The sequence below is a fragment of the Tachyglossus aculeatus genome, chromosome 3 (assembly GCF_015852505.1).
Source record: "Tachyglossus aculeatus isolate mTacAcu1 chromosome 3, mTacAcu1.pri, whole genome shotgun sequence".
Taxonomy (NCBI): Eukaryota; Metazoa; Chordata; class Mammalia; order Monotremata; family Tachyglossidae; genus Tachyglossus; species Tachyglossus aculeatus.
Window position 1 is genome coordinate 56,066,942 of NC_052068.1, and position 24,298 is coordinate 56,091,239.

The 24,298-nt window shown below is 44.1% G+C and overlaps 1 protein-coding gene across 1 annotated transcript in view; it reads left to right on the forward strand.

The window, feature by feature from the left end:
• Positions 1-24,298, forward strand: part of WDR70 (WD repeat domain 70) — a 462,347-nt gene that overhangs the window by 15,130 nt on the left and 422,919 nt on the right. The window contains 5 exon segments of the mRNA XM_038743389.1: positions 3,527-3,592; positions 5,753-5,836; positions 15,615-15,735; positions 21,004-21,130; positions 21,132-21,194. Coding sequence (XP_038599317.1) covers positions 3,527-3,592; positions 5,753-5,836; positions 15,615-15,735; positions 21,004-21,130; positions 21,132-21,194 — 461 coding nt within the window.

Below are 24,298 nucleotides of genomic sequence, written 5' to 3' on the forward strand. Positions count from 1 at the left end.
GTCGCCCGCCCGCCCGCCCGTCCCCCGCTGGGCATGGAGCCGCCGGGGGCTGGAGAGGGTCAGTGTGAACCTAAGGGACCCGGGGACCCTTTCCTCCTCCCTTCTCCCTCCTCCCTCCTCTCCTTCTCCTTCCTCCTCCTCCTCTCCCTCCTCCTCCTCCTCCTCTCCCTCCTCCTCCTTTCCCTCCTCCTCTTCTCCCTCTTCCTCTTCTCCCTCTTCCTCTTCTCCCTCCTCTTCTTCTCCCTCCTCTTCTTCTCCCTCCTCTCCTTCTCCCTCCTCTCCTTCTCCTTCCTCCTCCTCCTCTCCTTCCTCCTCCTCCTCTCCCTCCTCCTCCTCCTCTCCCTCCTCCTCCTCTCCCTCCTCCTCCTCTCCCTCCTCCTCCTCTCCCTCCTCCTCTTCTCCCTCCTCCTCTTCTCCCTCTTCCTCTTCTCCCTCCTCTTCTTCTCCCTCCTCTTCTTCTCCCTCCTCTTCTTCTCCCTCCTCTTCTTCTCCCTCCTCTTCTTCTCCCTCCTCTTCTTCTCCCTCCTCTTCTTCTCCCTCCTCTTCTTCTCCCTCCTCTTCTTCTCCCTCCTCCTCCTCCTCCTCCTCTCCCTCCTCCTCTCCTTCCTCCTCCTTTCCCTCCTCCTCTTCTCCCTCCTCCTCTCTCTCCACCTCCCCCTCCTCTCCCTCCTCCTCTCTCTCCACCTCCCCCTCCTCTCCCTCCTCCTCTCCCCACCTCCTCCTCCTCTCCCTCCTCCTCTCCCCACCTCCTCCTCCTCTTCTCCCTCCTCTTTTTCCTCCTCTTCTTCTCCTTCCTCCTTTCTCTCCACCTCCCCCTCCTCTCCCTCCTCCTTTTCTCCTCCCTTCTCCTCCTCTCCCCCCTCCTTTTCTCCCCCCTCCTTTTCTCCCTCCTCCTTTTCTCCCCCTCCTCCTCTCCCCCCTCCTCCTCTCTCTCTCCTCCTCTCCCCCCTCCTCCTCTCCCCCTCCTCCTCTCCCTCCTCCTCCTCTCCCTCCTCCTCTCCCTCCTCCTCCTCTCCCTCCTCCTCTTCTCCTCCCTCCTCCTCTTCTCCTCCCTCCTCCTCTTTTCCTCCCTCCTCCTCTTCTCCTCCCTCCTCCTCTTCTCCTCCCCCTCTCTCTCCACCTCCCCCTCTCTCTCCACCTCCCCCTCTCTCTCCACCTCCTCCTCTCTCTCCACCTCCTCCTCTCTCTCCATCTCCTCCTCTTCTCCCTCCTCCTCTTCTCCCTCCTCCTCTCCCTTCTCCTCCTCCTCCTCTCCCTTCTCCTCCTCTGCCTCCTCCTCCTCCTCCTCTCCCTCCTCCTCCTTTCTCCCTCCTCCTCTCCCTCCTCCTCCTCCTCTCCCTCCTCCTCCTCCTCTCCCTCCTCCTCCTCTCCCTCCTCCTCCTCTCCTCCTCCTCCTCTCCCTCCTCCTCTCCCTCTCCCTCCTCCTCTCCCTCTCCCTCCTCCTCTCCCTCCTCCCTCCTCCTCTCCCTCCTCTTCTCCCTCCTCCCTCCTCTTCTCCCTCCTCCCTCCTCTTCTCCCTCCTCCTCCTCTTCTCCTCCCTCCTACTCTTCTCCTTCCTCCTCCTCTTCCCCTCCCCCCTCCTCTTCCCCTCCCCCCTCTTCTCCTCCCTCCTCCTCTTCTCCCTCCTCCTCTTCCTCCTCCCTCCTCTAATCCTTCCTCGTCCTCCTCTTCTCCTTTCTCCTCCTCTCCCTTCCTCTTCCTTCTCCTCTCCTCTCTCTCCCTCCTCTTCTCCCTCTTCCTCCTCCTCTTCCTCCACCTCCTCTTCTCCCTCCTGTTCTCACTCCTCTTCCTCCTTTTCCTCCTCTACCTCCTTTTCTTCTCCCTCCTCTACCTCCTTCTCTTCTCCCTCCTCTACCTCCTTTTCTTCTCCCTCCTCTCCCTCCTTTTCTTCCCCCTCCTCTACCTCCTCCTCTTCTCCCTCCACCACCTCTTCTCCCTCCACCACCTCCTCTTCTCCCTCCTCTTCCTCCTGCTCTTCTCCCTCCTTTTCTTCCTCGTCTCCCTCCTCCTCTTCTCCCTCCTCTTCCTCCTCCCCCTCCTCTTTCTCTCCTTCCTCCTCCTCCTCTGCCTCCTCCTCTTTCCCTCCTCCTCTCCCCCCTCCAGAAAGCGCCCAATAAATACAGTTGAATGAGTGAATGCGCATCTATCCATAATTATTTGTTTCTGTCGACGCCTGTCTCCTTGTTCATTCATTCAGTCGAAACCGGCTCCCGTCCAGGAGGCCTTCCCTGATGACTGTCTGCTGTCCCCACCCCACAGTCCCCCCCTCTTGCTACTTCAGCGCTTCCATGTCACCTGAGCACTTGGGTATCGACCCTTCTCCCCATTCCCCCCTACCATTTATTCATTCATTCAATCGTACTTAGTGAGCGCTTACTGTGTGCAGAGCACTGGACTAAGCGCTTGGGAAGTACAAGTCGGCAACATCTAGAGACGGTCCCTACCCAACAACGGGTTCACAGTCTAGAAGGGGGAGACGGACAACAAAACAACACGTGGGCAGGTGTCAAGTCGATTTATATACATACCATAGCTTTATATTACATTCCTTACCCATCCTGTACAGTTTGGTTTTGTTGTCTGTCTCCCCCTTCCAGACTGGGAGCCTTATGCTGAGTGGGGATTGTCTCCATCTGCTGCCAAATTGTCCTTTCCAAGCGCTTAGGACAGTGCTCTGCACACAGTCAGCGCTCAATAAATACGACTGAATGAGTGAATGTGTACAGATCTATAATTCAATTTATAGTGGCACCTGCCTCCATGCTTGGTTCTATTGTCCGTCTCCCCCTTCTAGACGGTGAGCCCCTTGCTGGGTGGGGATTGTCTCCGTCTGCGGCCAAATTATCATCATCATCATCATCAATCGTATTTACTGAGCGCTTACTGTGTGCAGAGCACTGGACTAAGCGCTTGGGAAGTACAAGTTGGCAACACATAGAGACAGTCCCTACCCAACAGTGGGCTCGCATCCAAGCGCTTAGTCCAGTGCTCTGCACACAGTCAGCACTCAATGAATACGATTGAATGAGTGAATGCGTATAGATCTATAATTCCATTTATATTGACACCTGCCTCCATGCTTGGTTCTGTTGTCCGTCTCCCCCTTCTAGACGGTGAGCCCGTTGCTGCGTGGGGATTGTCTCCGTCTGCGGCCGAATTATCCTTTCCAGGCGCTTAGTCCAGTGCTCTGCACACAGTCAGCACTCAATAAATACACTTTAAAGAGTGAATGTATATAGATCTATAATTCTATTTATATTGACACCTGCCTCCATGCTTGGTTCTGTTGTCCGTCTCCCCCTTCTAGACAGTGAGCCCGTTGCTGGGTGGGGATATTCTCTGTCTGTGGCCAAATTATACTTTCCAAGCGCTTAGTCCAGTGCTCTGCACACAGTCAGCGCTCCATAACTACAGCTGAATGAATGAGTAAGTGAATGAATGAGTAAGTGAATGAATGAGTAAGTGAATGAATGAGTGAAGAGTGTCTCGGGCGCTGAACCCTGTGTTGTGTCTCTGTGCTGTGCAGGCGCCGCGGACCTGCCGGGCCCCGATGCGGAGCTGCTGGCCTCCACCATGGGCTTCACCGGCTTTGGTTCGTAACAATGACGGCGTTGATTGAGCGCTTACTATGTGCCAAGCACTGTTCTAAGCGCTGGGGAGGTTACAGGGCGATCAGGTTGTCCCCCGGGTGGGGCTCCCGGTCTTAATCCCCATTTTCCAGATGAGGGAACTGAGGCCCAGAGAAGTGAAGTGACTGGCCCAAAGTCACACAGCTGACAGTTGGCGGGGCCGGGATTTGAACCCACGACCTCTGACTCCAAAGCCCGGGCTCTTTCCACTGAGCCACGCAGCTTCTCTAAGCAGCAGTTCGTACCCTCCCAACGGGGGGCCGGGGCAGAAGAGAGGGGGCCGGGGGTGGAGGGGCTGGGAGGGACAGGAATTGTGTCCAACCTGATTAACTTCTGTCCACCCTAGTGCTCACAACAGTGCTTGGCACCTAGCAGGTGCTTCACAAATACCAGCATCATCCTCATTGTTATTAATTATTATTAATCATTATTATATTATTAATATTATAATAATTACAATAAGTATAATTATTATATTATCACAATATAACAATAATAATAATAATCATCATGGTATTTATTAAGCGCTTACTATGTGCAAAGCACTCTCCTAAGCGCAGGGGATGTTTCAAGGTGATCAGGTTGTCCCTCGTGGGGCTCCCAGTCTTAATCCCCATTTTACAGATGAGGTAACTGAGGCACAGAGAATAATAATAATAATGGCATTTATTAAGCGCTTACTATGTTCAAAGGCCTGTTCTAAGCGCTCTTAATCCCCATTTTGCAGATGAGGTAACTGAGGCACAGAGACTAATAATAATAATAATGGCATTTATTAAGCGCTTACTATGTGCAGAGCACTGTTCTAAGCGCTGGGCAAGTGACAAGGTGATCAGGTTGTCCCTCGTGGGGCTCCCAGTCTGAATCCCCGTTATACAGATGAGATAACTGAGGCACAGAGAATGATAATAGTAATAACAATGGTATTTATTAAGCACTTACTATGTGCAAAGCACTGTTGTAAGTACTGGGGAGTTTACAGAGTGATCAGGTTTTCCCACATGAGGCTCACAGTCTTAATCCCCATTTTACAGATGAGGGAACTGAGGCCCAGAGAAGTGAAGTGACTTGCCCGAAGTCACCCAGCTGACAATTGGCGGAGCTGGGATTTGAACCCCTGACTTCTGACTCCAAAGCTCGGGCTCTTTCCACTGAGCCATGCAGCTTCTCTATTATTATTATTATTATTTTCTATATTATTATTATTAAGTGCTTACTGTGTGCCAAGCACTATTCCAAGCACTGGGGGGGAGGGGGGGGGATACAGGGTGATCAGGTTGTCCCACGTGGGGCTCGCAATCTTAATCCCCATTTTCCAGAGGAGGTAACCGAGGCCCAGAGAAGTTAAGTGACTTGCCCCAAGTCGCACAGCCGACACGCGGCGGAGCTGGGATTAGAACCCATGACAAATGCCATCATCATTATTATTATTATTATGGTGACTGACCTGATGCCCTTTTATCTCTTGGTGAATAATAAATGCTAAATACGCTAAAATGTGAGTTTTATATGTATGATATCGTAACTCTTTTTATTGTCAGTATAATATCAAGCCCATAAACTGCCTCACAGGGATGGCTGGGATCAGTTGCATTCGTGGCCGGTGGTTATGATGAGGTTGGCTCCCTCTAAAATCCCAGCTCCAGATTAATAGGAAGCATTTTGGAGGTGAGAGGATGGAGGAAGTGGAGGGGCAGGGGGTGAGAGGGCTGGGATAATAATAATAATAATAATAATAATAATAATAATGTTGGTGTTAAGTGCTTAGTATGTGCCAAGCACCGTTCTAAACGTTGGGGTAGATACAAGGTCATCAGGTTGCCCCACGTGGGACTCGCGTTCTTCATCCCCGTTTTACAGAGGAGGTAACTGAGGCCCAGACAAGCGAAGTGACTTGCCCAAAGTCACCCAGCCGGGATTAGAACCCACGACCTCGGACTCCCAACCCCGGGCTCTTCCCGCTGAGCCCCTCTCACGAAAGGGACTGGAAAAATCAGATTGCCTTTGTGACTTGTCTAGTTTTTCCTTGCCTGCCGTTTTGGGATTTCCCCGCTGCGTCGGGTGAACCGACTAAACTAACCGTCAGTCAAGATTTCGCGTCGCTCATCTTTTCTCTATTTTAGGGAAAAAAGCCCGAACGTTTGACTTGGAGGCCATGTTCGAGCAAACACGGAGGACAGCGGTGGAAAGAAGTCGAAAAATGCTGGGTAAGAAGCTCACGTGTTTGCGTTTAGATTTGGGTCACAAAGACTGAAAGCTGCATCACAACTTCCAAGGTTATCCTGGTTTGACATACATGATGGTTCTTGTTAAAAGCCAAACCTGAAACTTTCTTTTTTTTTTTTAACATAGGATTAAAGATAAATCTCAAAAGACTGTGACAAGCTACGGTTGGGATTCATATTCATTCAGTCGTATTTATTGAGCGCTTACTGTGTGCAGAGCACCTGCAGTTTGTTGGCATTGAGAAATATGCATTTAGAGCTGCAGAATATGGCGAATTTTGAAGATGTAAAACAATTTTTAATGGTATTTAAGTGTTTACTGAGTGGCAGTCACACTGTTAAACTCTGGGGTAGATGCAAGCTCTAATGAAAGGGACTTGAAAAATCAACTTGTTTTTGTGACTTGTTTAGTTTGTGACTTGTGGTTTGTTCAGGTTGGACGCAGTCCCTGTCCCACATGGGGCTCACAGTCTAAACCCCCATTTTGCAGATGAGGTAACTGAGATACAGAGAAGTAGAGTGCCTTGCCACTTGGTATTACATTAACAATAAGAAGGGCTAAAGTATTATACATGTAAAATTTGCATTTTAGCCCATTTAACATTTTACAGGTGAGGTAACTGCGGTTCAGAGAAGTAAATCAATCAATCAATCGTATTTATTGAGCGCTTACTGTGTGCAGAGCACCTGCAGTTTGTTGGCATTGAGAAATATGCATTTAGAGCTGCAGAATATGGCGAATTTTGAAGATGTAAAACAATTTTTAATGGTATTTAAGTGTTTACTGAGTGCCAGTCACACCGTTAAACTCTGGGGTAGATGCAAGCTCTAATGAGAGGGACTTGAAAAATCAACTTGTTTTTGTGACTTGTTTAGTTTGTGACTTGTTTAGGTTGGACACAGTCCCTGTCCCACATGGGGCTCACAGTCTAAACCCCCATTTTGCAGATGAGGTAACTGAGATACAGAGAAGTAGAGTGACTTGCCACTTGGTATTACATTAACAATAAGAAGGGCTAAAGTATTATACATGTAAAATTTGCATTTTAGCCCATTTAACATTTTACAGGTGAGGTAACTGCGGTTCAGAGAAGTAAATCAATCAATCAATCGTATTTATTGAGCGCTTACTGTGTGCAGAGCACCTGCAGTTTGTTGGCATTGAGAAATATGCATTTAGAGCTGCAGAATATGGCGAATTTTGAAGATGTAAAACAATTTTTAATGGTATTTAAGTGTTTACTGAGTGCCAGTCACACCGTTAAACTCTGGGGTAGATGCAAGCTCTAATGAAAGGGACTTGAAAAATCAGCTTGTTTTTGTGACTTGTTTAGTTTGTGACTTGTTTAGGTTGGACGCAGTCCCTGTCCCACATGGGGTTCACAGTCTAAACCCCCATTTTGCAGATGAGGTAACTGAGATGCAGAGAAGTAGAGTGACTTGCCACTTGGTATTATAATACCAATAAGAAGGGCTAAGGTATTATACATGTAAAATTCACATTTTAGCCCATTTAACATTTTACAGGTGAGGTAACCGCCGTTCAGAGAAGTAAATCAATCAATTGTATTTATTGAGTGCTTACTGTGTGCAGAGCACCTGCAGTTTGTTGGCATTGAGAAATATGCATTTAGAGCTGCAGAATATGGCGAATTTTGAAGATGTAAAACAATTTTTAATGGTATTTAAGTGTTTACTGAGTGGCAGTCACACTGTTAAACTCTGGGGTAGATGCAAGCTCTAATGAGAGGGACTTGAAAAATCAACTTGTTTTTGTGACTTGTTTAGTTTGTGACTTGTTTAGGTTGGACACAGTCCCTGTCCCACATGGGGCTCACAGTCTAAACCCCCATTTTGCAGATGAGGTAACTGAGATACAGAGAAGTAGAGTGACTTGCCACTTGGTATTACATTAACAATAAGAAGGGCTAAAGTATTATACGTGTAAAATTTGCATTTTAGCCCATTTAACATTTTACAGGTGAGGTAACTGCGGTTCAGAGAAGTAAATCAATCAATCAATCGTATTTATTGAGCGCTTACTGTGTGCAGAGCACCTGCAGTTTATTGGCATTGAGAAATATGCATTTAGAGCTGCAGAATATGGTGAATTTTGAAGATGTAAAACAATTTTTAATGGTATTTAAGTGTTTACTGAGTGCCAGTCACACCGTTAAACTCTGGGGTAGATGCAAGCTCTAATGAAAGGGACTTGAAAAATCAGCTTGTTTTTGTGACTTGTTTAGTTTGTGACTTGTTTAGGTTGGACGCAGTCCCTGTCCCACATGGGGTTCACAGTCTAAACCCCCATTTTGCAGATGAGGTAACTGAGATGCAGAGAAGTAGAGTGACTTGCCACTTGGTATTATAATACCAATAAGAAGGGCTAAGGTATTATACATGTAAAATTCACATTTTAGCCCATTTAACATTTTACAGGTGAGGTAACTGCGGTTCAGAGAAGTAAATCAATCAATCAATCGTATTTATTGAGCGCTTACTGTGTGCAGAGCACCTGCAGTTTGTTGGCATTGAGAAATATGCATTTAGAGCTGCAGAATATGGCGAATTTTGAAGATGTAAAACAATTTTTAGTGGTATTTAAGTGTTTACTGAGTGCCAGTCACACCGTTAAACTCTGGGGTAGATGCAAGCTCTAATGAGAGGGACTTGAAAAATCAACTTGTTTTTGTGACTTGTTTAGTTTGTGACTTGTTTAGGTTGGACACAGTCCCTGTCCCACATGGGGCTCACAGTCTGAACCCCCATTTTGCAGATGAGGTAACTGAGATACAGAGAAGTAGAGTGACTTGCCACTTGGTATTACATTAACAATAAGAAGGGCTAAAGTATTATACATGTAAAATTTGCATTTTAGCCCATTTAACATTTTACAGGTGAGGTAACTGCGGTTCAGAGAAGTAAATCAATCAATCAATCGTATTGAGTGCTTACTGTGTGCAGAGCACCTGCAGTTTGTTGGCATTGAGAAATATGCATTTAGAGCTGCAGAATATGGCGAATTTTGAAGATGTAAAACAATTTTTAGTGGTATTTAAGTGTTTACTGAGTGCCAGTCACACTGTTAAACTCTGGGGTAGATGCAAGCTCTAATGAGAGGGACTTGAAAAATCAACTTGTTTTTGTGACTTGTTTAGTTTGTGACTTGTTTAGGTTGGACACAGTCCCTGTCCCACATGGGGCTCACAGTCTAAACCCCCATTTTGCAGATGAGGTAACTGAGATACAGAGAAGTAGAGTGACTTGCCACTTGGTATTACATTAACAATAAGAAGGGCTAAAGTATTATACATGTAAAATTTGCATTTTAGCCCATTTAACATTTTACAGGTGAGGTAACTGCGGTTCAGAGAAGTAAATCAATCAATCAATCGTATTTATTGAGCGCTTACTGTGTGCAGAGCACCTGCAGTTTGTTGGCATTGAGAAATATGCATTTAGAGCTGCAGAATATGGTGAATTTTGAAGATGTAAAACAATTTTTAATGGTATTTAAGTGTTTACTGAGTGCCAGTCACACCGTTAAACTCTGGGGTAGATGCAAGCTCTAATGAAAGGGACTTGAAAAATCAGCTTGTTTTTGTGACTTGTTTAGTTTGTGACTTGTTTAGGTTGGACGCAGTCCCTGTCCCACATGGGGCTCACAGTCTAAACCCCCATTTTGCAGATGAGGTAACTGAGATGCAGAGAAGTAGAGTGACTTGCCACTTGGTATTATAATACCAATAAGAAGGGCTAAGGTATTATACATGTAAAATTCACATTTTAGCCCATTTAACATTTTACAGGTGAGGTAACCGCCGTTCAGAGAAGTAAATCAATCAATTGTATTTATTGAGTGCTTACTGTGTGCAGAGCACTGTACTAAGCGCTTGGGAAGTACAAGTCGGCAACACAGAGAGCCGGTCCCTACCCAACAGCGGGCTCACGGTCTAGAAGGGGGAGACAGAGAACAAAACCAAACATACTGACAAGATAAAATAAATAGAATGGATATGTACAAGTAAGATAAATAAATAGAGTAGTAAATATGTACAAACATATATACAGGTGCAAGTAAAGTGACTTGCCACTTGATATTATATGAACAGTAAAAAGGGCTGAGGTATTATATATGTGAAGTTTCCATTTTAGCACATTTAGCATTTTACAGATGAGATAACCGAGGTTCAGAGAAGTAAAGTGACTTGCCACGTGATACTATATGAACAATAAAAAGGGCTGAGGTATTATATATGTGAAGTTTCTATTTTAGCATATTTAGCATTTTACATTTTACAGATGGGGTAACTGAGGTACAGAGAAGTAAAGTGACTTGCCACTTGATATTATATGAGCAATAAAAAGGGCTGAGGTATTATATATGTGAAGTTTCCACCTTAGCATATTTAGCATTTTACATTTTACAGATGGGGTAACCGAGGTACAGAGAAGTAAAGTAACTTGCCACTTGATATTATATGAACAATAAAAAGGGCTGAGGTATTATATATGTGAAGTTTCCATTTTAGCATATTTAGCATTTAACATTTTACAGATTGGGTAACCGAGGTACAGAGAAGTAAAGTGACTTGCCACTTGATATTATATGAACAATAAAAAGGGCTGAGGTATTATATATGTGAAGTTTCCATTTTAGCATACATTTAGCATTTTACAGATGAGGAAACCGAGGTACAGAGAAGTAAAGTGACTTGCCACTTGATATTATATGAACAATAGAAAGGGCTGAGGTATTATATAGGTGAAATTTCCGTTTTAGCAAATTTAGCATTTTACTTTTACAGATGAGGTAACCGAGGTACAGAGAAGTAAAGTGACTGGCCACTTGATATTATATGAACAATAAGGGCTGAGGTATTATATATGTGAAGTTTCCATTTTAGCGTGTTTAGCATTTTACATTTTACAGATGAGGTAACCGAGGTTCAGAGAAGTAAAGGGACTTGCCACTTTATTGTATGAACAATAAAAAGGGCTGAGGTATTATATATGTGAAGTTTCCATTTTAGCACATTTAGCATTTTACAGATGAGGTAACCGAGGTTCAGAGAGGTAAAGGGACTTGCCACTTGATATTATATGAACAATGAAAAGGGCTGAGGTATTATATATGTGAAGTTTCCATTTTAGCATGTTTAGCATTTTACATTTTACAGATGGGGTAACCGAGGTACAGAGAAGTAAAGTGACTTGCCACTTGATATTATATGAACAATAAAAAGGGCTGAGGTATTATATAGGTGAAGTTTCCATTTTAGCATATTTAGCATTTTACATTTTACAGATGGGGTAACCGAGGTCCAGAGAAGTAAAGTGACTTGCCACTTGATATTATATGAACAATAAAAAGGGCTGAGATTATATATGTGAAGTTACCATTTTAGCATATTTAGCATTTTACATTTTACAGATTGGGTAACCGAGGTACGGAGAAGTAAAGTGACTTGCCACTTGATATTATATGAACAATAAAAAGGGCTGAGGTATTATATATGTGAAGTTTCCATTTTAGCATATTTAGCATTTTACAGATGAGGTAACCGAGGTACAGAGAAGTAAAGGGACTTGCCAAGGTCACACAGTATTCATTCATTCATTCATTCAGTCGTATTTATTGAGCACTTACTGTGTGCAGAGCACTGGCCTAAGCGCTTTGGGAAGTCCAAGCTGGCAACATATAGAGATGGTCCCTACCCAACAGTGGGCTCACAGTCTAGAAGGGGGAGACAGACGACAAAACAAAACATAGTAACAAAATAAAATAAATATGTACAAATAAAATAGAGTAATAGTAATATGTGAAATAAATAGACAAAATAATATAATATATAATATGTAATATAATAAATAAATGAAGTAAGTAGAATAAATATGTACAAGTAAAATAGAGTAATAAATACGTACAAACATATATACATATATGCAGGTGCTGTGGGGAGGGGAAGGGGGTAAGGCGGGGAGGGTGGCAGACAAGTGGCGGAGCCGGGATCAGAACTCAGGTCCTTCTGACTCTTAGGTCCGGGCTCTATCTCCTAGGCTACACTGCTTCTCTAAGAATTTAAGAGGGAGGCTTCGTCCGCCTTGACTGACTCTCTGTCCAGATTACCGGTTCATCTTTTGCTTTTTTCTGATTAGGGGAGGAGGCAGATGTGGAAAATCTGGGCCAAATTAGTCTCAGAAGCTTCTTGGGATTGAGGCTGAGCTATATGTTGCCAACTTGTACTTCCCAAGCGCTTAGTCCAGTGCTCTGCACACGGTAAGCGCTCAATAAATACAATTGATTGATTGATTTAAATCAATCCACACAGCTGACAAGCGGCAGAGCCAGGATTAGAACCCATAACCTTTATTCACCCCACAACACTTTTGTACCTATCCACAGGTAACGCCAAACTAAGACTACAGATCACCAACCGGTCAGTGAACAGGGTAATCCAAGGGAAGTAGAGAATTAGAAATTCCAGCGAGGATACTGTTGATAGATTAGTCGGTGAAGGCCTAGGCAGTCATGGCCAAACCAGTTCCCTAAACAGAATAAGAGCTAAAGTCCTGACTTTGTATTACAAATCGGAAAAAGGGTTCAGAAACAGAGCAAGATGGAGAGGTACAGAGTTGTGCACAAAGCCGCAGGGGCAGAGCTTAAATTGCTTGATTTCCATTCATTCAGTTGTATTTATCCAGTGCTTACTGTGTGCAAAGCACTGTACTAAGCACTTGGGAGAATACACTACAACAATAAACAGACGCATTCCCTGTCTACAGTGAGCTTGCAGTCTAAAGATTTCCAAAAGCCACTTATCTACCTGTGTTTGGCCACACAGGCACCCTAAAGATTTGGTTTGGGGGAAGCACCTGTATATATATGTATACATATATATGTGCATATATATGTAAATATGGTTGTGCATATTTATTACTCTATTTTACTTGTACATATTTATTCTATTTATTTTATTTTGTTAATATGCTTAGACAACAAAACATGTGGCGCCTTACCTCCTTCCCCTCTCCATAGCACCTGTATGTATGTATATATATATATATATATATATGTTTGTGCATATTTATTACTCTACTTGTACATATTTATTCTATTTATTTTATTTTGTTAATATGCTTAGACAACAAAACGTGGCACCTTACCTCCTTCCCCTCTCCATAGCACCTGTATGTATGTATATATATATGTTTGTGCATATTTATTACTCTATTTTACTTGTACATATTTATTCTATTTATTTTATTTTGTTAATATGCTTAGACAACAAAACATGTGGCGCCTTACCTCCTTCCCCTCTCCATAGCACCTGTGTATATATATATATCTGTGTGTGTGTGTTTGTGCATATTTATTACTCTACTTTGCTTGTACATATTTATTCTATTTATTTTATTTTGTTAATATGTTTAGACAACAAAACATGTGGCGCCTTACCTCCTTCCCCTCTCCGCAGCACCTGTGTGTGTGTGTGCGTGTGTGTGTGTGTGTGTATGTTTGTACATATTTATTACTCTATTTTACTTGTACATATTTATTCTATTTATTTTTTGTTAATATGTTTAGACAACAAAACAAAACATGTGGCGCCTTACCTCCTTCCCCTCTCCGCAGCACCTGTGTGTGTGTGTGTGTGTGCGTGTGTGTGTGTGTGTGTGTGTGTATGTTTGTACATATTTATTACTCTATTTTACTTGTACATATTTATTCTATTTATTTTTTGTTAATATGTTTAGACAACAAAACAAAACATGTGGCGCCTTACCTCCTTCCCCTCTCCACAGCACCTGCATATATATCTATATATATACATATATAGATATATATATATGTTTGTACATATTTATTACTCTATTTTACTTGTACATATTTATTCTATTTATTTTATTTTGTTAATATGTTTTCATTTTGTTGTCCGTCTCCCCCTTCTAGACTGTGAGCCCGCTGTAGGGACCGTCTCTATATGTTGCCAGCTTGTACTTCCCAAGCGCTTAGTACAGTGCTCTGCACACAGTAAGGGCTCAATAAATACGATTGATTGAATTTAATAAGGCTTTGAAGGAGGGGAGAGGCATCGCCTGGCTGATACGAAGAGGCAGGATGGGGGCGGGCGGTCAGCGGCGACAAAGACAAGGTTGAGGCGCAGGGAGTAAGTTGGCGTTGGAGGAGAAGCGCGGGGGCTGCGGTGTAGTAAATCAGGGAAGTAAGATAGGACGGGGCCAAGGTGATTGAGGGTTTTCATGTCGATGGTAAGGAGCTTCTGTCTGAAGCAGAGGTGGAGGGGCAACCGCTGGAGATTCATTCGTTCAGTCGTATTTATTGAGCGCTTACTGTGTGCAGAGCACTGTACTAAGCGCTTGGGAAGTCCAAGTTGGCAACATCTAGAGACGGTCCCTACCCAACAGTGGGCTCACGGTCTAGAAGGGGGAGACAGAGAACAAAACCAAACAAACAAAACGAAACAGGTTGGCAGCATATAGAGACGGTCCCTTTCATTCATTCATTCAATCAATCGTATTTATTGAGCGCTTACCATGTGCAGAGCGCTGTACTAAGCACTTGGGAAGTCCAAGTTGGCAACATATAGAGACGGCCCCTACCCAACAGTGGGCTCACAGTCTTCCTTCCTCTCCCCCTCGTCCCCCTCTCCATCCCCCCATCTTACCTCCTTCCCTTCCCCACAGCACCTGTATATATGGATATATGTTTGTACATATTTATTACTCTATTTATTTTACTTGTACATATCTATTCTATTTATTTGATTTTGTTAGTATGTTTGGTTTTGTTCTCTGTCTCCCCCTTTTAGACTGTGAGCCCACTGTTGGGTAGGGACTGTCTCTATATGTTGCCAACTTGGACTTACCAAGCGCTTAGTACAGCGCTCCGCACACAGTAAGCGCTCAATAAATACGATTGATAGAAGGGGGAGACAGACAACAAAACATATTAACATAGGTTGTTGAGGAGTGGGGAACTCTCCCAAGCGTTTAGTCCAGTGCTCTGCACGCAGAAAGCCCTCAAACACCGTCGATAATGATGATGGTTAGGATGCTTGTCTACTTGTTTTGTTTTGTTGACTGTCTCCCCCTTCTAGACTGTGAGCCCTTGGTTGCATCGAGATTGTTTCTATCTGTTGCCGAATTGTAGTAATAATAATAATAATAATAATAACGATGGTATTTAAGTGCTTACTATTACTCTATTTTACTTGTACATATTTACCATTCTATTTATTTAATTTTGCTAATATGTTTTGTTTTGTTGTCTCTCTCCCCCTTCTAAACTGTGAGCCCGCTGTTGGGTAGGGACCGTCTCTAGATGTTGCCAACTTGGACTTCCCAAGCGCTTAGTACAGTGCTCTGCACACAGTAAGTGCTCAATAAATGCGATTGAATGAATGTGCAAAGCACTGTTCTAAGCGCTGGGGGGATACAAGGTGATCAGGTTGTCCCACGTGGGGCTCACGGTCTTCATCCCCATTTTACGGATGAGGGAACTGAGGCCCAGAGCAGTTTAGTGACTTGCCCAAAGTCACACAGCTGACAGTGCCCAATAAGTACGACCGATTGACTGATCCCCTTTTAGACTGTGAGCCCACTGTTGGGTAGGAACTGTCTCTGTACGTTGCCAACTTGTACTTCCCAAGAGCTTAGTACAGTGCTCTGCACGCAGTAAGCGCTCAATAAATACGATTGATTGATTGATTGATCAGAAACCTATCCTTTCCATTTCCAGAAGCGCGGGAGAGAGGGGAGGAGCTACAGAAAGAGAAAGAAACGGAAAGTCAGCCTGAAGATATTGAGACAACAGCTTCAAGTTCCAAAGTAGCCAAGGATTCTTCCTTGTCAGCTTCCAGGTATTTAGTTATTCGTGAAGAATTATACCGTATTATAGGTATGTGTCTTTACATTTTACAGTGTAATAGAGAAGCAGTGTGGCTCAGTGGAAAGAGCAAGGGCTTTGGAGTCAGAGGTCATGGGTTCAAATCCCGGCTCCACCAGTTGTCAGCTGGGTGACTTTGGGTAAGTCACTTCACTTCTCTGGGCCTCAGTTCCCTCATCTGGAAAATGGGGATGAAGACTGTGAGCCTCCCGTGGGACAACCTGATCACCTTGTAGCCTCCCCAGTGCTTAGAACAGTGCTTTGCACAGTAATAAATGCCATCATTAGTAAGTGCCATCATTATTCAAAAGTGCTGTGGGATTGGAGGTGGGGGTGAATATTAAGTGCGGAGTTAAGGGTGAGACAAATGATACTGGGTTACAGAGAGTTAGATGGCATTAAGAGAAGCAAAGTGCGTGGTTTGGATTGTAGTAATAATAATAATGATGGCATTTATTAAGCGCTTACTATGTGCAAAGCACTGTTCTAAATGCTTCTAGACTGTGAGCCCACTGTTGGGTAGGGACTGTCTCTATATGTTGCCAACTTGTACTTCCCAAGTGCTTAGTAGAGTGCTCTGCACACAGTAAGCGCTCAATAAATACGATTGATTGATTGGGGAGGTTACAGGGCGATCAGGTTGTCCCACGGGGGACTCACATTCTTCAACCCCATTTTACAGATGAGGGAACTGAGGCCCAGAGAAGTGAAGTGACCTGCCCAAAGTCACACAGCTGACAGTTGGCGGAGCCGGGATTTGAACCCATGACCTCTGACTCCAAAGCCTGGGTTCTTTCCACTGAGCCACGCTGCTTCTCAGTAGTACATCTGTGAGGGTAAGGTATGAGAGAGTGGGCCGATTAAGAGCCTTAAAACGGATGACGAGATGTTTCTGTCTGATGTGGAGGTGTAGTACAGTGCTCCGCACACAGTAAGCGCTCAGTAAATGCGATTGAATGGATGAATGATGGGCAGTCAGGTTTTGGAGGAGTGGGACTTTTAGACTGTGAGCCCACTGTTGGGTAGGGACTGTCTCTATATGTTGCCAACTTGGACTTCCCAAGCGCTTAGTACAGTGCTCTGCACCCAGCGCTCAATAAATATGATTGATTGATTGGGAAGATGTGTAGAAAAATAATCTGGGCAACAGAATGAAGTATGTATGGACAGCAGAGGCGGGAGTTTGAAGGCGTAGAGGTCAGCGGTTCTGGGCTCTGAGAGCTATAGGTTATGCGTTGTCACAGTTCCTAAGAGTTTCTAGTTGCCTCTTTTTTCATATTATATCGGTAGTTAATGCTGAGGACAGCCCTCAGCGGATTTCAGTTTCTCCATATCAATCAGTGGTTAAAGGAATGGATAGAGACCATAGCAACGACGACGGAAGAGCCATTAGAAAGGTTGCGGATTACGGCAGAGGACGGGATGTTCTGGAGAAAGTATATCCACGGAGCCTCTGTGAATCGGAAATGTTGACGGCACCCACTAATAACAGAAGGAACGTATAGTGGTGCTGTATACGCAGGAGGTGTTAATTGCTACTGATAATAATGAGACTTATTATAATGAAAGTATATCCACGGAGCCTCTGTGAATCGGAAACGTCGACGGCACTTAGTCATAATAAAAGGAACGTATAGTAGTGCTCTGTACACAGGAGGTGTTAAGTACTACTGATAATAATGAAACTTATTATAATGAAAAATAATGAAAGCATATCCGCAGAGCCTCTGTGAATCGGAAACGTCGACGGCACTTCGTCATAATAAAAGGAACGTATAGTGGGGCTGTATACACAGGAGGTGTTAAGTACTACTGATAATAATGAAAGTTATTTTAATGAAAAATAATGAAAGCATATCCACGGAGCCTCTGTGAATCGGAAACGTCGACGGCACTTAGTAATAATAGAAGGAACGTATAGTGGTGCTCTGTACACAGGAGGTGTTAAGTACTACTGATAATAATGAAAGTTATTTTAATGAAAAATAATGAAAGTATATCCACGGAGCCTCTGTGAATCGGAAACGTCGACAGCACTTACTCATAATAAAAGGAATGTGTAGTGGTGCTCTATACACAGGAGGTGTTAATTGCTACTGATAATAATGAAACTTCTTATAATGAAAAATAATGAAAGTATATCCACGGAGCCTCTGTGAATCGGAAACGTCGACGGCACTTAGTCATAATAAAAGGAACGTATAGTGGTACTCTATACACAGGAGATGTTAATTGCTACTGATAATAATGAAACTTCTTCTAATGAAAGTATATCCACGGAGCCTCTGTGAATCGGAAACGGCGACGGCACTTAGTAATAATAAAAGGAACGTATAGTGGTGCTCTATACACAGGAGGTGTTAATTGCTACTGATAATAATGAAACTTCTTATAATGAAAAATAATGAAAGCATATCCACGGAGCCTCTGAATCGGAAACGTCGACGGCACTTAGTCATAATAAAAGGAACGTATAGTTGTGCTCTATGCTTAGGAGGTGTTAATTGCTACTGATAATAATGGAACTTATTATAATGAAAGTATATCCACGGAGCCTCTGTGAATCGGAAACGTTGACAGCACCTAGTAATAATAGAAGGAACGTATAGTGGTGCTCTATACGCAGGAGGTGTTAATTGCTCCTGATAATAATGAAACTTATTATAATGAAAAATAATGAAAGCATATCCACGGAGCCTCTGTGAATCGGAAACGTCGACGGCACTTAGTCATAATAAGAGGAACGTATAGTGGTGCTCTATACACAGGAGGTGTTAAGTGCTCCTGGTAATAATGAAACTTATTATAATGAAAAATAATGAAAGTATATCCATGGAGCCTCTGTGAATCGGAAACGTGGACGGCACTTAGTCATAATAAAAGGAACGTATAGTGGTGCTCTATACATAGTAGGTGTTAATTGCTACTGATAATAATGAAACTTATTATAATGAAAAATAATGAAAGTATATCCACGGAGCCTCTGTGAATCGGAAACATCGACGGCACTTAGTCATAATAAAAGGAACGTATAGTGGTGCTCTATACATAGGAGGTGTTAAGTGCTACTGATAATAATGAACCTTAAGTCTAATAAGTGGCATGCCTTACAATAATAATAGTAATTGTGGTATTTAGGAACTAAGCATGTGCCAGGCACTGTACTAAGCACTGGGGTAGCTACAAGCAGATCAGGTTGGACACTGTCCCTGACGTGGGGCTCACAGTCTCAGTCCCCATTTTACAGATGAGGTAACTGAGGCACAGAGCAGTGAAGTGACTTGCCCAAGGTCACACAGCAGACAATATCAATTAACCATTCACTAGCATCTGAGTGCCTTCAGTAGGCACTGTAATCTATCAATCGTATTTATTGAGCACTTACTGTGTGCAGAGCACTGTACTAAGCGCTTGGGAAGTACAAGTTGGCAACATATAGAGACGGTCCCTACCCAACAGTGGGCTCACAGTCTAGAAGGGGGAGACAGAGAACAAAACCAAACATACTAACAATATAAAATAAATAGAATAGATATGTAAATAAATAGAACAGATATGTAGTACATGCTTGGGAAAGTGCAGCAGAAATATGTCATTGTGGTGCTCATCAAGGAGCTGCAAGACTGTGAGCCCACTGTTGGGTAGGGACCGTCTCTATATGTTGCCAACTTGGACTTCCCAAGCACTTAGTACAGTGCTCTGCACACAGTAAGTGCTCAATAAATACGATTGAATGAATGAATGAACAGTGTGGCTCAGTGAAAAGAGCCCGAGCTTTGGAGTCAAAGGTCATGGGTTCAAATCCCTGCTCCACCAATTGTCAGCTGTGTGACTTGGGACAAGTCACTTCATTTCTCTGAGCCTCAGTTACCTCATCTGTACAATGGGGATGAAGACTGTGAGCCCCCCGTTGGACAACCTGATCACCTTGTAACCTCCCCAGCGCTTAAAACAGTGCTTCGCACATAGTAAGCGCTTAATAAATGCCATTATTATTGTTATTACAGTTTAATGGGCCTTGGTCCTTTCTAGACTGTGAGCCCGCTGTTGGGTAGGGACCGTCTCTATCTGTTGCCAGCTTGTACTTCCCAAGTGCTTAGTACAGTGCTGTGCACACAGTAAGCGCTCAATAAATACGATTGAATGAATGATCCCACTGACCGTTAGCGTCAGTGATTTTTTTTTTTTTCCCTTAGATTAGCTTGATTGTTCTGGGCAGTCCTAGCTGAGAACAGTTTGTTGTTGTTAACAGCCAAGTCATAGATTTGAAGACAAGGCTCAGAAACTGTGTAAATGCAGATGTGGAAAACAATGGAGAAGCAGCGTGGCTCAGTGGAAAGAGCCCGGACTTTGGAGTCAGAGGTCTTGGGTTCAAATCCCGGCTCCACCAATGGTCAGCTGTGTGACTTGGGCAAGTCACTTCACTTCTCTGGGCCTCAGTTCCCTCATCTGGAAAATGGGGATTAAGACTGTGAGCCCCATGTGGGACAACCTGATCACCTTGTATCCTCCCCAGCGCTTAGAACAGTGCTTTGCACATAGTAAGCGCTTAATAAATGCTATTATTATTATTATAATGTAGCATGTTTGCTATACCATTTTTTAGCCTCATCATCGATGGTATGTATTGAGCGCTTACTATGTGCAGGCCACTGTACTAAGTGCTTGGGAGAGCACAACACAACAGAGGATCCCTGCAATAGTACAAACTATTAGCCCCTTCCTTCCTCTCCCCCTCTCCATCCCCCTCATTTTACCTTCTTCCCTTCCCCACAGCACCTGTATATATGTTTGTACATATTTATTACTCTACTTATTTATTTTACTTGTACGTATCTATTCTATTTATTTTATTTTGTTAGTATGTTTGGTTTTGTTCTCTGTCTCCCCCTTTTAGACTGTGAGCCCACTGTTAGGTAGGGACTGTCTCTATATATTGCCAATTTGTACTTCCCAAGTGCTTAGAACAGTGCTCTGCACACAGTAAGCGCCCACTAAATACGATTAGATTGATTGATTACAAACACCTGAGCCCCCCAAAAGGTGAACAGAGAAAGGATGTTTTTGGAGACTTGTCTGGGACGGGGCACAGCTCCAAGTTCTGGTTTCTGTTATTGAAATTTTCATCACTTCTACTTCAATTTTCACTAACCAGCTGCCACCCAAAACTCAATCGTTCGGGGCTTTTTTTTTAATTTTGTAGCAAGGAAAATGTCAACAGAAGTTCTTTTTGCAATTTTAGAGCTACAGATAGCAGTGAAAGTGAAGGCAGCTCCGAGGAAGAGGTCATTGGACCGCCGTTGCCTCTCAAAGCATCCACCCGCGGACCGCCTGAAGATGCAGATGAGGATTTAATTGGCCCCCCGCTCCCCCCCCGGCTATCAGGACACTGACGACGAAGATGTCGAGGACGATGTGCCAGACGAAGATGACGTAAGTGCTTCAGTTGTTGACGCCACTTGAAAAGTTCTCAGCGTGCTGTATATATCTCAGTGAAAATAAGAATCTTTTGCAGATTTACAGAATCTTTTGCAGAATTTGACAGATGAGGGAACTGAGGCCCAGAGAAGCGAAGTGACTTCCCCAAAGTCACACAGCTGACAATTGGCGGAGCCGGGATTTGAACCCATGACCTCTGACTCCAAAGCCCGGGCTCTTTCCACTGAGCCACGCTGCTTCTCCAATAATAATAATAATCATGGCATTTATTAAGCGCTTAATATGTGCAAAGCACCGTTCTAAGTGCTGGGGAAGTTACAAGGTGATCAGGTTGGCCCACGGGGGGCTCACAGTCTCAATCCCCATTTTACAGATGAGGGAACTGAGGCCCAGAGAAGTGACTTGCCCAAGGTCACACAGCTGACAATTGGTGGAGCCGCGATTTGAACCCACGACCTCTGACTCCAAAGCCCATGCTCTTCCCACTGAGCCACGCTGCTTCTCTTTTAGACTGTGAGCCCACTGTTGGGTAGGGACTGTCTCTATATGTTACCAACTTGTACTTCCCAAGCGCTTAGTACAGTGCTCTGCACACAGTAAGCGCTCAATAAATACGATTCGTTGGTTTTGCAAGTTCCGCATCCTTCCTATGCTTCTGACCAAGAGCCACATCATTGCCGTAATGTTGGAAAACCAGAAGTAGCTAAGCACAGCAGTGGTACTTGTTGCCAACTTGTACTTCCCGAGCGCTTTCTCCCCCTTCTCGACCGTGAGCCCGCTGTAGTACAGTGCTCTGCACGCAGTAAGCGCTCAATAAATGCGATTGATTGATTGATTGACCGTCTCTATATGTTGCCAACTTGTGCTTCCCAAGCGCTTAGTACAGTGCTCTGCACACAGTAAGCGCTCAATAGATACGATTGATTGATTGATTAGGACAGTGCTCTGCACACAGTAAGCACTCAATAAATGTGATTGAATGAATGAATGAATGAACAGCAATCTGGCTTTGTAGGAATTGAGAAAAAGGAAAACGTAAGGGGTGATTAACCGTTCAATGTATTTAAGAATAATTGTTATAAAGGACATACTCTGTGCCTAGCACTGTTCTAAGTACTCAGGGGAAGCAGCGTGGCCTAGTGGAAAGAGCACGGGCCTGCCTTCTGTGTGACCTTGGGCAAGTCACTTCTCAGTGCCTCAGTTGCCCCATCTGTAAAATGGGGGTTAAATCTCCCACCCTCTGACTCAGATCTCCCCTTGTCTCCCTCTCCATCCCCCCCGTCTTACCTCCTTCCCTTCCCCACAGCACCTGTATATATGTATATATGTTTGTACATATTTATTACTCTATTTCTTTATTACTCTATTTATTTATTTATTTATTTAACTTGTACATATCTATTCTATTGATTTTATTTTGTTAGTATGTTTGGTTTTGTTCTCTGTCTCCCCCTTCTAGACTGTGAGCCCACTGTTGGGTAGGGACCGTCTCTATATGTTGCCAACTTGTACTTCCCAAGCGCTTAGTACAGTGCTCTGCACCCAGTAAGCGCTCAATAAATCCGATCGGTTGATTGATTGGATTGTGTGCCTCCTGTGGGACCGGGACTGTGTCCAACCTGATTACCTGATGTCTGTCTCCCCGTTCTAGACTGTGAGCCCGCTGTTGGGTAGAGACCGTCTCTATATGTTGCCAACTGGTACTTCCCAAGCGCTTAGTACAGTGCTCTGCACACAGTAAGCGCTCAATAAATATGATTGATTGAATGAATGAATGAATAAACCCGATTACCTGGTAAATACGATTGAATGAATGAATGAATGAATTCTTTTAGACTGTGAGCCCACTGTTGGGTAGGGACTGTCTCTATATGTTGCCAATTTGTACTTCCCAAGCGCTTAGTACAGTGCTCTGCACACAGTAAGCGCTCAATAAATACGATTGATGATGATGATGAATGAATGACCTTGTACAGAGTATGTCCTTTATAACAATTACTCTTAAATCCACTGAACGGTTACTCACCCCTTATGTTTTCCTTGTTCTCAATCCCGATACAAAGCCAGACTGCTGTTTATCCATTCCTTCACTCAATCACATTTATTGAGGGCACACTTAGACCAGTGCTTGACGTATAGTAAGTGCCTCATAAACACTCTCGTTATCGCTATTATCATCACCATTACCGAGCACCCCTCATTATCGCCATTATCATCACCACCTTACTCAATAATCGGAAGAGGACGATAGTTGGTGGGCGAGGATGCCTCCCTCCAGGAGGGTCGTTGGTGGAAACAGCCATGAAAATAAAGTAGCGAATAAGTCACCTCTCAGGATGGCACCCGGAGAGTTTCCAGTCTCGACTAGGGGAGGTAGAGTCAAGCCGAGGGCTACCTATTTCATTCCTCGCCTCAGTGGAAAGAGCCTGGGCTTTGGAGTCAGAGGTCATGGGTTCAAATCCCAGCTCTGCCAACCGTCAGCTGTGTGACTTTGGGTAAGTCACTTACCTTCTCTGTGCCTCAGTTACCTCATCTGTAAAATGGGGATTGAAATTGTGAGCCCCCCGTGGGACAACCTGATCACCTTGTAGCCTCCCCAGCGCTTAGAACAGTGCTTTGCACATAGTAAGCGCTTAACAAATACCGACATTATTATTATTAAAACTCACCCGTGCTGGGCAGCGGTGGCACGGGAGAGAGCTGAGGGCGGAGACTCAGATTTACCTCCCAGAAGGCGGGCGATGGTAAACTGCTTCCGTATTTAATAATGATAATAATGATGGCATTTGTTAAGCGCTTACTATGTTCTAAGCGCCGGGAGGGCGATACAGGGTGATCAGGTTGTCCCCCGTGGGGCTCACAGTCATCATCCCTATTTTACAGATGAGGTAACTGAGGCTCAGAGAAGTGAAATTCACTCATTCATTCATTCAGTAGTATTTATTAAACGCTTACTGTGGGCAGAGCACTGTACTAAGCGCTTGGGAAGTACAAATTGGCAACATCTAGAGACGGTCCCTACCCAACAGCGGGCTCACAGTCTAGAAGGGGGAGACGGACAACAAAACAAAACGTGGAGTCAGGGGTCAAGTCGTCAG